We start from the raw sequence: 13,351 nt of genomic DNA on the forward strand, positions 1-13,351 counted from the left end.
GATTTGGTCACTTGAAGTTGCTCGTTTCAATTGGTTTCTAATGTTTTTTCCTTTCTAATGTTGACATAGGGCGGGATTTACCGACCACCTGTTTTTCGGCCCGCCAGCGGGATTTACTGTCCCCGCCATTGTCAACGGGATTTCCCAGTGACAGCACCCCTTGTCATCGGGAAACCCGTGCGCTGGCAAGGGAACGGATTTTCCCGCCAGCGTGAACAGCCAGTAAACCCCTTCCAGGAGTTTCTGCCTCAATCACAACGTGAATTCCACAGCCTCACAACTCTCTGTGGAAAGTACTTTCTCCTGCTCTCTGTTCTAAATCATTCCTTAGCCCTAAACTACTGAAAACAGACTGCATCCATCTATTCCTATCTTTTTAAAAAATATTTTTATTGAGTTTTCACATTTTGTATCCAATAATTTACAAACCAACGCCAAACCAGCACATATATTCACAACAGAGGAGCATCTCAACACCTGTGGCTGTCACCCTCCTTTAACAGGCGTACTTTTCTTACATATTTGACATTCCCCAACATGGCCAAGACATGTATTTACAGATTCTATTCACAGTTTGTAGAGTTTGGTTTGGGCCTTGGGTTGCCTATGAGCAGGTCTTCCGCGGCTTTAGTCCCTCGCATTCCAATAGTGTGTTCTCCCCTCCCTCTTTCCTACCCCCCCTTCCCTACCCCCCGCCTCCTTTCTTTCTCCTCTCTGTTACATGGCTAGTCCTGTGTCTCTCCCCCCCCCCCCACCACTCCCCCACTTATTGGTTGATGGCAACGACTTGAATCAAGTTGGTGAATGGCTTCCATGTCCTGTGGAAGCCCTCTTCCGATCCATGAATGGCAAATTTAATTTTCTCCAGCCTGGGAAATTTTGTCAGGTTAGACAGCCAGTCTGCAGCTTCCGGTGGTGTTGCCGATTGCCAGCCAAGCAGGATTCTTCGACAGGTGATCAGGGAGGAAAAGACTGGCGTGGCGGCCCCCCTCCCCATGAAGAGCTCTGGCTGATCTGATGCCCTGAAGACCACCACATTTGGGCTCAGCTCCACCCTCACACACACAACCCGAGACATGGCCTCAAAGAAGGATGTCCGATACCCAACAAGTCTGAGGCAGGCCCAGAACATGTGTGTGTGGTAGGCCGGGCCTCCCTGGCACCGTTCGCATACGTCCTCCGCCAGCGGAGAGAACCTACTCATTTGAGTTCTGGTTAAGTGCGCTCTGTGCATCACCTTTAGCTATGTTAGGCTCAGCCCTGTGCACATGGAGGTGAAGTTCACCCTGTGCAGTGCTTCAACATAGAGTCCTTCCTCTATATCTATACCTAGTTCCTTCTCTCATTTATTCCTTGTCACTTCCAGGGCTGAGCGTACCTCCTTCAACAGTCGCCCATACATATCCACACAGTTTCTCTTCACAAGGTCGCCTGTCTCCAGCAGTCTTTCTACTAGTGAGTGTCCTGGTATCTGAGGGTACGTCGTTGTTTCTTTGCGGAGGAAGCTTTTGACCTGAATATATCTCAGGTCATTTCCTCTTGGGACCTGGTTATCCCCCCTTTGGACCTCTCCACCCCTTCGCCGCTCTAAGGGCGATCGCCAATGGCTCGATTGCCAAGGCAAAAGTAGCGGGGATAAATGGCATCCCTGCCTCATGCCTCTGTGCAGCTGGAAGTATCTAGAGCTAATGGTGTTTGTTTGTACACTCGGCATGGGAGCATTGTAGAGTAATTTCACCCAGGAGGTGAACCCTGGCCTGAACCCAAACCGTTCTAGTACGTCACTCTGGTGTTCTCTCCCCGGATCAGGTCATTATCACGTTCAGCAGGCGCCTGATGCTCACTGTTAGCTGCCTGCCCTTGACAAAGCCTGTCTGGTCCTCCATGACTACCTCTGGCACGCAGCTCTCCAGCCGCCTCACTAGGGCCTTCGCTAAGACCTTTGAGTCAGCGTTAAGTAGTGAGATGGATCTGTAGGACCCGCATTCCATCAGTCTTTATCTTCTTTGGGTATCAGTGATATTAAGGCTTGGGCCAGCGATGGTGGCAGGGTGCCCCTTACTAGCGAGTCTCCGAACATCTCCCGCAGGTGCAGGTCCAGTGCTGGTGCAACGTTTTTGTAGAATTCTGTCGGGAATCCACCTGGCTCTAGTGCCCCCCCCACCTGCATGGAGTTGATACTCTCCATGACCCCCCCCCAGTTCTAATAGTGCTTCCAGACCCCATCTCCTATCTCCCCACACAACCGGCATGTCCAGTCAGTCGAGGAACTGCTTCACCTTCGAGTCCCCCTCTGGGGCTTGGAGGTGTACAGCACTCGGTAGAAGGTTGCAAAGGCTTTGTTGATCTGTTACGGCGCTGTGACTACCATACCACACCTGGCTTTGATCTGAGCTACTTCCCTCACTTCCTCAGCTGGTGAGCCAGTAGGCTGCTGTCTGGCGGAGCTGGTACGCTGCTTTCCTAGTGGAGAGCAGGTCAATGTGATTTGTAATTTTTTCTTCTCCACCAGTAGCTCCACGATCAGGGTTCAGGAGTTACCACCGGTCCATCTCCAGCATTGAGTCGACCAGTTATTGTCTGGCCGTCCTCTCCGTCCGATCTCTGCGTGCTTTCTACAAAATAATTTCCCCCCTGATCACTGTCTTCAGTGCCTCCCAGAATGTGGAGAGTGAGACCTCACCGTTCTGGTTGTTGGTAATGTACTTGTCTATGCCCTGTGATATCCGATCGCAAAATGCCTTTTTGGTCAGGAAGGCCGTGTCCAGCCTTCATTTGGTTGTTGAGCCCAGTCCATCTCCAACCTCACATCCACATAGTGTGAAGTGTGGTTGGAGATTACGATTGCAGAGTATTCCTCTCCTACTACCCATAGAAGCACTGAGTTCTCCACTACAAATAGGTTGATCCTCGAGTAGACCCAGTAGACCTGGGAGAAGAAGGAGAACTCCCTCTCCCTTGGGTTGGTGAACCTCCAGGTGTCTGCTTCCCCAATCTGCTCCATGAAGGCGTTCAGCTCTCGCGTCATATTCGTTCGTTTCTCTGATTTGGAGTTTGATCTGTCTGTCCGTGGGTCCTGTAAGCAATTAAAGTCCCCCATCATGATGAGGCGGGGTGTGTCTTTGTCTGGGATTTCTGTCATTGTTTTTTTCATGAATTCTGCATGGTCCCAGTTGGGCGCGTACACTTGTGCCCCTTCCAGGACACCTCTAATCATGACATACCGTCCCCCTGGGTTCATAACTGGCTTTGTCACCGTGAAGGCTGACCTCTTATTTAGTAGCGTAGCTCATCCCTTTGCCCTCGTCCCATAACACGATTGATATGTCTGACCCACCCAGCTTTTTTTTCCTGCTGTTTACCGCCCCCTTCCGCAACCCCCCCCCCCCCCCCCCCCCCAACCCCACAACGAACAATTCCTCCACCAACATGGTCATGAACAGTCCCCACCATGTCTCAAAGCCCTCCGTTGATCCCCTCAATTCACACTTAATCTTCTCCAGCTGGAGAAAGTCGTACAGGACCCCCAGCCAGGCGTTATGGACCGCCATTCCAGTAAAATCTTTTGCCAGGCAACAAGAGAGGCAAAGGCCACAACATCAGCTCCAGCATTTCCAATACCCCAAAAATCACCACCATTGGGTCCGTCCCGGCCTCTACCTCCACAATCTTTGATAGCGTCCCAAACACCCCCTCCTAGTGTCTCTCCAACTCCTCAAAGCCCCAGAACATATGTACATGATTCGTTGGTCTTCTTTTTACACCTGTCTGCCATCCCTTCGAAGAACCCACTCATCCTCGCCCGAGTCTGATGCATCTTATGCGCCACTTTAAACAGAATCAAACTCATCCTCGCATGAGGAGGTTGAATTCACTCTATGCATCACCTCACTCCACATTCACCATCTTAGCTCCACCCCCCCAACTCCTCCTCCATCCTTACCACCTGCACTCCCCCACTCTACCAGCCACGGCTATATATCCTCAATCTTACCCTCCCCTTTCATCCGGGAACAGCAACTGCTCCAATAAGGTATACTCTGGCAGCTTGGGAAACCTTCTCCAGTCCTTCCGCACAAATTCCCTCACTTGCAAGGTACCTCAATTTGCTTCCCCACGGAAGCTCCATTCTCTCCCGCAGCTCTTCCAGACATGCAAAGCTTTCCTTAAGGTATGGATCCCTCACCCTCACCAGCCCCACTTCTCTCCACCTCCTGTACATGCCATCCATCTCCCCCGACTTAAACCCATGGTTCCCCATAATGGTGTCAGCACCGACATCCCCTCCATCCTAAACTGTCTCTTCAGCTGGTTCCACACCCTATTCGTGGACTGTACTACGGGGCTCACCGTGTACCTCCTCAGTGCCAGCGGAAGTACCACTGACACCATGGCCCTCAGGCTGGCTCTCTACAGGGCTCTTCCTCCATCCTAACCCACTCGGTCCCCTCTCCTTCCCATCACTGTCTCACCTTCTCCGCATTCGCTGCCCAATATTGGTGCAGCAGATTTGGTAACGGCAACTCCCCTTTCTGTCGCTGCCTCTTCACGCCAAGTATCTTTCCCGCCCAAATAAACTCCAAAATAGCTGCATGAAGTTTCTGGAAAAAAAGCCTTTGGAATGAACATTAGGAGGGTTTGGAATACAAACAGGAACCTTGGCAGAACGTTCATTTTTACCACCTGGACCCACCCCGCCAGTGTCAGATGTAACGCATCCCATCTCCTCCACTAACTTTGTTAGGTTCCATTTATGCATCGTCACCCACTCTCCCGTCACCTTAACCCCCAAATCCTAAACCTGTCCTGGCAACCCTAAATGACAACACCTCAAGATTGACTCCCCGGCCCGCCACATTCACCAGAAACAACTCACACTTTCCAACATTCAGCTTATTGCCCGAGAAGGCCCCAAATGTCTCTAGTATGGCCATAATTCTCCCTGTACTCTCCAATGGGTCCGATAAGAACATGAGCAGGTCGACTACGTACAAAGACACCAGATGTTCCCTCACCCCCTCATAATTCCCTGCCACTCGACTGACCCCCAAAGGGCCATCGCCAAGGGCTCTATTGCCAGTGCGAACAGCAGCTACAACAGCGGACAGCTCTGCCTCGTTCCCCTGTACAACCCGAAGCTCCGTGAACTTATCTCATTTGTCCATACACTCGCCACAGAGGCCACGTACAGCAGACACACCCACAACACAAACTTCAGCCTGAACCCAAACCTTCCCAAAACCTCATCCTCCCCGTCACTAACATAACCAACAATTTCACATCCGTATTTAACAATGATATGGGCCTGTATGACCCACATTCCAACGGGCCCTTCCCCTTCTTCGGGATTAACGTGATCAATGCCAGGGTCAGTCTTCCCCGGATCCAACACTACCTCCCCCTTCCCTGTACGTACCCCCAGAATTTTCCTGGACCCGGCCTGCCTCCATAGCTGATGGGCTAGCATATGGCTTGCCTTCTCTCTATATTCATACTGCACCCCACCTCGCCCTCCGTAGCTGCCCCACTGCCTTCCTCGTCGTCAGCCTGTCAAACTGCCTCTCTAATTTATTTCTCTCCGTCAACTCTTCCTTGGTGGGAGCACTCGAATATTCCCAGTCCACTTTAACTATCTTGCCCAATAACAGCCCATATTCCTCCCTCCTTCTCCTATCTCTGTGAGCCTTGAACGAGATAACCTCCCCACAAACCACCGCCTTCAACGCCTCCCAAAATGTGGCTGCCGATACCTCCCCATTCTGATTCAACTCCACATAGTCTCTGATCACCGACCGCACCTTCTCATCAAACCCCTTGTCCACCAAAAGCCAGATTTCTATTGAATTCAACGTTCACCATCTGCTGTGGTGGGATTCAAACTTGTGTTCCCAGGGCATTGTTGCTAGTCCAGTGAGAATTCCACCACTCCCAGATTCAGGTTGGTCCAGGGTTCAAATCCCACTTTGACCTCCAAGCTGTGAATGCTGATTTTGGATTAAAGAGCAGGTTAACCTGCAAATCCACCTGCAAAATATTCCACTGCAGCCATTTTAGAACAGAAAACCTGACTTTCCTCTGCTAATTAGTTCTCCTCGATTTCAAAAACACATTGGAATTGTGCAGAAAAGTGCAATAATTACTCAATGCATTCCTATCACTAGGCAACACGCTATGTTCCTTTGAGCCAGTTTATCCGGAGAAGCTCTGGATGGACAAGAAAGCTTTCTGCGATGCTTTTCCTTTCCACATCGTTTTTGATGAGAAGGTAAAAAATTCTTTGCTCCTTCTGAGCTATTGTATTGACTTGAATTCAGGAAGTGACTATTGAAATTTCCTGAGGATATTAAACTAGAGAGGGGAGTGTGGTGTTAAGGTAGAACCAGGGAACGGCTACGGCACAGAAAGAGACCATTCAGCCCATTGCGTCTGTGCCGGCAGAATTGTGGGTAAATGCCAGGGATCTGCAAAAACAGTTTGATGGAGTTTGTAAACGGATTCAGTCGTAGGTGAGGGATGCCGGTACAGGCAAGTGTGACACAATGCACATCCGCCAATGTAAACGTTTGCTCTCTCCACCAACAGCACACAGTGGCAGAAATGTGCACCATACATGTCTCGGATTGTGTTTTCGGGATCCTTAAGAGGGAGGGGAAGCAGCCCTAAGCCGTGGTCCACATTGGCACCAACGACATAGGTAGGAAAAGGGATGGGGATGTAAGGCAGGAATTCAGGGAACTAAGGTGAAATCTTAGAGCTAGAACAAACAGAGTTATTATCTCTGGGTTGTTACCTGTGCCATGTGCTAGCGAAACGAGGAATAGGGAGAGAGAACAGTTGAACACGTGGCTACAGGGATGGTGCAGAAGGGAGGGATTCAAATACCTGGATAATTGGGGTTCATTCTGGGGTAGGTGGGACCTCTACAAACGGGATGGTCTACACCTGAACCAGAGGGGTGCCAATATTCTGGGGGGAAAATTTGCTAATGCACTTCGGGAGGGTTTAAACTAATTCACAGAGGGATGGGAACCTGAATTGTAGCTCCAGTGTACAGGAGGTTGAGAGTAGTGAGGTCATGAGTAAAGGTTTCATGGTTGCAGGAGTGTACCGGCAGGCAGAAAGGTGGTTTGAAGTGTGTCTACTTCAACGCCAGGAGCATCCGGAATAAGATGGGTGAACTTGCAACATGGGTTGGTACCTGGGACTTCGATGTTGTGGCCATTTCGGAGACATGGATAGAGCAGGGACAGGAATGGTTGTTGCTGGTTCCAGGGTTTAGATATTTCAGTAAGCTCAGGAAAGTTGGTAAAAGAGAGGGAGGTGTGGCATTGTTAGTCAAGTACAGTATTAAGTGGCAGAAAGGATGTTTGGTGAGGACTCGTCTACTGAGGTAGTATGGGCTGAAGTTAGAAACAGGAAAGGAGAGGTCACCCTGTTGGGAGTTTTGTACAGGCCTCTGAAAAGTTCCATAGATGTACAGGAAAGGATCGCAAAGATGATTCTGGATAGAAGCGAAAGTAACAGGGTAGTTGTTATGGGGGACTTTAACTTTCCAAATATTGACTGGAAATGCTATAGTTCGAGTACTTTAGATGGGTCAGTTTTTGTCCAATGTGTGCAGGAGGATTTCCTGACACAGTATGTAGATAGGCAACAAGAGGCGAGGCCACATTGGATTTGGTACTGGGTAATGAACCAGGTCAGGTGTTAGATTTGGAGGTAGGTGAGCACTTTGGTGATAGTGACCACAATTCAGTCACGTTTACTTTAGCGATGGAAAGGGATAGATATATACCGCAGGGCAAGAGTTATAGCTGGGGGAAAGACAATTATGATGCGATTAGGCAAGACTAAGGTGCATCGGATGGGGAAGGAAACTGCAGGGAATGGGCACAATCGAAATGTGGAGCTTGTTCAAGGAACAGCTACTGCGTGTCCTTGATAAGTATGTACCTGTCAGGCAGAGAGGAAGTGGTCGAGCGAGGGAACCGTGGTTTACTAAAGTTGTTGAATCACTTGTCAAGAGGAAGAAGGAGGCTTAGAGAAAGATGAGAAGTTAAGGTTCAGTTAGGGCGCTCGAGAGTTACAAGTTAGCTAGGAAGGACCTAAAGAGAGAGCTAAGAAGAGCCAGGAGGGGACATGAGAAGTCTTTGGCAGGTAGGATCAAGGATAACCCTAAAGCTTTCTATAGGTATGTCAGGAATAAAAGAATGACTAGGGTAAGAGTAGGGCCAGTCAAGGACAGTAGTGGGAAGTTGTGCGTGGAGTCCGAGGAGATAGGAGAGGCGCTAAATGAATATTTTTTGTCAGTATTCACACAAGAAAAAGACAATGTTGTCGAGGAAAATACTGAGATACAGGCTACTAGACTAGACGGGATTGAGGTTCATAAGGTAGCAATTCTAGAAAGTGTAGAAATAGATAAGTCCCCTAGGCCGGATGGGATTATCCTAGGATTCTCTGGGAAGCTAGGTAGGAGATTGCAGAGCCTTTGGCTTTGATCTTTATGCCGTCATTGTCTACAGGAATAGTGCCAGAAGACTGTAGGATAGCAAATGTCCCCTTGTTCAAGAAGGGGAATAGAGACAACCCCGGTAACTATAGACCAGTGAGCCTTACTTCTGTTGTGGGCAAAATCTTGGAAAGGATTATAAGAGATTGGATTTATAATAATCTGGAACGGAATAATTTGAGTAGGGATAGTGAACACGGTTTTGTGAAGGGTAGGTCATGCCTCACAAACCTTATTGAGTCCTTTGAGAAGGTGACAAAACAGGTGGACGAGGGTAAAGCAGTTGATGTGGTGTATATGGATTTCAGTAAAGCATTTGATAAGGTTCCCCACGGTAGGCTATTGCAGAAAATATGGAGGCATGGGATTCAGGGTGATTTAGCAGTTTGGATCAGAAATTGGCTAGCTGTAAGAAGACAGAGGTGGTGGTTGATGGAAAATGTTCAGCCTGGAGTTCAGTTACTAGTGGTGTACCACAAGGATCTGTTTTGGGGCCACTGCTGTTTGTTATTTTTATAAATGACCTGGAGGAGGGCGTAGAAAGATAGGTCAGTAAATTTGAGGATGACACTAAAGTCAGTGGAGTTGTAGACAGTGCGGAAGGATGTTGCAGGTTACAGAGGGACATAGATAAGCTGCAGAGCTGGGCTGAGAAGTGGCAAATGGAGTTCAATGCAGAAAAGTGTGAGGTGATTCATTTTGGAAGGAGTAACAGGAATACAGAGTAGTGGGCTAATGGTAAGATTCTTGGTAGTGTGGATGAGCAGTGAGATCTCGGTGTCCATATACATAGATCCCTGAAAGTTGCCACCCAGGTTGAGAGGGTTGTTAAGAAGGCGTACGGTGTGTTAGCTTTTATTGGTAGAGGGATTGAGTTTCGGAGCCATGAGGTCATGTTGCAGTTGTACAAAACTCTGGTGCAGCCGCATTTGGAGTATTGCGTGCAGTTCTGGTCGGCGCATTATAGGAAGGATGTGGAAGCATTGAAAGCGTGCTGAGGAGAATTAACAAAATGTTGCCTGGTATGGAGGGACGACCTTATGAGGAAAGGCTGAGGGACTTGAGGCTGTTTTTGTTAGAGAGAAGAAGGTTAAGAGGTGACTTAATCGAGGCATACAAGATGATCAGAGGATTAGATAGGGTGGACAGTGAGAGCCTGAGAGCCTTTTTCCTCGGATGGTGATGTCCAGCATGAGGGGACATAGCTTTAAATTGAGGGGAGATAGATATAGGACAGATGTCAGAGGTAGATTTTTTACTCAGAGAGTAGTAAGGGCGTGGAATGCCCTGCCTGCAACAGTAGTGGACTCACCAACACTAAGGGCATTTAAATGGTTATTTGATAAGCATATGGATGACAATGGAATAGTGCAGATGGGCTTTAGATTGGTTTCACAGGTCGGTGCAACATCGAGGGCCGAAGGGCGAAGGGCCTGTACTGCGCTGTAATGTTCTATTCTATTCTAATGTTCTATTCTATTCTATCTATAAGATGCATAACATCAACTTGCCAAGCTTCTTCTGGCAGAACCTGAAGGGAACACCATCACCCGCAAGTTACCCCTCCAAGCCACGCACCATCCTGACTTGGAACTATATTGTCTCTCCTTCGCTGCTGCTGGGTCAGACTCCTGTTTGCATAAATTGGCTGTCAGATTTCTGACATTACAGTCATGATTACACTTTAAGAGTACGTTATTGACAGTAAAGTGCTTCGGGACATCTTGCGGTCATGAAAGTTAAGGGCAGAATTTTCCGATCCTGACACCAATGGGCATTGTCTGGGGTGGGAAGGGAAAATTTGGAGAGCCGTTAAAAGTCAATCTCTCTCCAAATGTTCCCATCCTCTCAGTGTCGATGCCTGCTAATGTCAGGGCTGGAAAATCCCAACCTAAGTTCAAGTTCTTCTTTATTTCTTCTGAAGTCAAATGCATCATCGTTGGTTTTAAAACATGATTATGATTATGAGGGCATCAGTTGACTCCACGCACACAAGAAAGTTGTGCCCCCTTGGTCTGATTCCCAAACTAACTGATAGTTAAATAGTTAGTGCACTACAACAGAATCAAAAAACTTAGCTTCCAATGTCAGATAAACTAATAACAAAGTTATAAAACAATAACACAAAATGCTGGAAAATCGTAGTAGGTCTGGCAGAACTGCCTTTATATAGCGCCTTGCACAACCCCAGTGCACCCTGAAAGCACTTTGCAGCCAATGAAAAACCTTTTTGAAGTGTGGTCACTGTAGAAATTTCAGGAAATGTGCCCGACAATTTGCTCGCATCATGGTCCCACAAATCGTAATCAGATAAATAGCCATGTTGCCTGAAGGATAGATGTCAGGTATGAAGGGAGATCTTTGCTGCTTGTCTAAAAAATAATGCAATCGGATCCACTCCGCCCATCTGAGAGGGCAGACAGGATCCTGGCTTAATGCTTCATCTGAAAGAGAACATCTCTGACAGTGCAGCACTCCCTGATGGAGTGTCAGCCTAGATTAGTGTCTGGAGTGGGATTTGAATCCCTGAGCTTCTGACTATAGTGGTGTGAGAGCTACCACTGTTTTAGCTGACAGCTAAATATCCGCTTGTTTAAATTGTATGTCTGATACTAGTAATGAGACATAGTCAATACATTTGTCTATGATTTCATTGTTGATAAGCTATTTCTTTTTGACTATATTGATTAAAGTCCGTGACATTTTCTCCATATCAGAAAATACTAACGGAAGTGAATTTCTTATCGCTGTAGCTGAAGGTCAAGCAGGCGGGAGTGAATATCCAGAAGCATGTGCCTGGACTACAAACAATGAACATTCGAGTTGATGAATACTTCACAATCACCCATCCAGCAATTCCCTTTACCATTCCCAGCATTCGGAAATTTATCAACAGTCAATTTATACTCGAAGCAAGGAGAGAAATGATGCCAGAGTCATGGAAAACTCAACCAATGCTGAAACTCCGAGGTACAAATCAGAACCTTTAGCGGAATAGCACTTGGACATGTGTCAACCGCCCATATCATGTTTCAGCTCACCTGTACAGGGACTGAAGAAACCTTAGCTTCCCCTGCTCAGGTACTGCTCCAATTCTAATTAACCTGTACAGGTACCACCTCCTCATCTTAGGCAGTTACTCAGGTGTCCACACTGGTTCGATGGGTTCTGAGATGGCTGATAAGATCAATTTGTGATGTGCGAACAGTGGTGTTTGAGTTGTTGGGAGGTTGCTGAGCTCTCTCCAATGCCTCAATTTCACCTCTACATGCTCCCAACAATGCCTCTCGATATGTTCTGTGCCTTCCCGAATTAACCTTTTCCATTTTGGTCAGTCACAAGCCAAGGTCTCCCAATGGATTCTTTCGAGACACCTCCAACGAATTTCCACTTTTCTCTTGGGGGCTTCTGCCAAGACCACATTCTGAATATAGCAGTTGCTTTGGGATACAGAATACAGAAATCGTAATACTATGTGCCTAGTCCACGTAATGCATAGAATGAGTCCACCACCATAGTGTAAGCCCTTAGTTTACCTGTACAGGTTGTGCATCCATTATATCTTACCTGTACAGGTACTGCTCAGTCCTTAGCCCACCTATATGGACACAGGATAAATGTTCAGCTCCTATCATGTTCATCAAATATCATTCTGTCAGCTGACCTCTAAACTCTGGCAGCACATAGCTGGAAGCCCCTGTGCCAGGAAAACAGAGGTTGTTTTAGGTCATCTATATTTGTATTGTTAAATATTGGAAATGAGGTATAGACTTAAGTGGGCTTGAATTAGTGTTTAATTGTAAGAAGAGTAAACCTCCACTTTGACATTTAAAAAAAATAAATTTAGTGTATCCACTTAATTTTTTCCAATTAAGGGGCAATTTAGTGTGTTCAATCCACCTACCTTGCACATCTTTGGGTTGTGGGGGCGAAACCCACGCAAACACGGGGAGAATGTGCAAACTCCACACGGACAGTGACCCAGAGCCGGGATCGAACCTGGGACCTTGGCGCCGTGAGGCACTGTGCTAACCACTTGTGCCACCGTACTGCCCTTACTCCACTTTGATTAATGTTAGACAAAGGTGTTTGCATATGTGGGGATTTTGGTTTCAGTTCAAACTGTTTTTATTGTGCTGAGAGAGTTTATTGTGTGAACAGCAAATAAAATATTGGAGAAGGAAAGAGTTGTTGCTTAGTAACCAGGGGCATCTTTAGGGTAGTAAAGCTTTTTTGATTGTGTGTAACTGAATTCATAGCAGCTGGTGACAGGAAGCCTGGGGGGAGAGTTGGGGGGGGGGGGGGGGAGAGTTGGGGGGTGGGGGGGGGGGTTGGTGAGCAGGTCTCAGCTTTGCGAGAAGAAAAGCCATAAAATGGAATCATAGTTACAAAAGCCAGTGCCAGAAATCTAAATAACAGCTAGTTAAGGAAGCTAGAGAAATGAAGAAAAGTTTCCAGGAAACTTAAGTTAAAGGAACAAAAGAAACTGGAACTAGAACAGGGGGCTGGATTCTCTGCCTTCAGGATGCTCTGTTTTGCCGGCAGCCCAGGGGTTTCCCAATGATGTGAGGCTGCCCCGCAATGGGAAACCCCATCGACCAGTCGGCGAAATGGAGCATCCCGCTGGCGTGCTGAACCAGAAATCTGGCACGGCGGGACAGAGGAAGGAGCAGTGCTCTGAAAGCTAGTGTTTCAAACAAACATGTTGGACTTTAACCTGGTGTTGGAAGACTTCTTACTGTATCCATAATCACCTTGAAGGTCAGAGCAGATTCGATGGGCTATGTGGTATATTCCTGTTACTAGCTCTTACATTCTTAGAGCGGAGACCCAGTTGAT

General features: G+C 47.6%; 1 protein-coding gene across 1 annotated transcript in view; it reads left to right on the plus strand.

Moving 5' to 3' along the window:
• LOC119969242 (guanylate cyclase soluble subunit beta-2-like) overlaps positions 1–13,351 on the plus strand; it is a 72,908-nt gene that overhangs the window by 24,039 nt on the left and 35,518 nt on the right. Inside the window, exons 8-9 of the mRNA XM_038802593.1 lie at positions 6,162–6,265; positions 11,266–11,482. Of these exons, the coding sequence (XP_038658521.1) occupies positions 6,162–6,265; positions 11,266–11,482 (321 nt within the window). The remainder of the gene's footprint in view (positions 1–6,161; positions 6,266–11,265; positions 11,483–13,351) is intronic.

Source organism: Scyliorhinus canicula, chromosome 7 (genome assembly GCF_902713615.1).
Source record: "Scyliorhinus canicula chromosome 7, sScyCan1.1, whole genome shotgun sequence".
Classification (NCBI taxonomy): domain Eukaryota; kingdom Metazoa; phylum Chordata; class Chondrichthyes; order Carcharhiniformes; family Scyliorhinidae; genus Scyliorhinus; species Scyliorhinus canicula.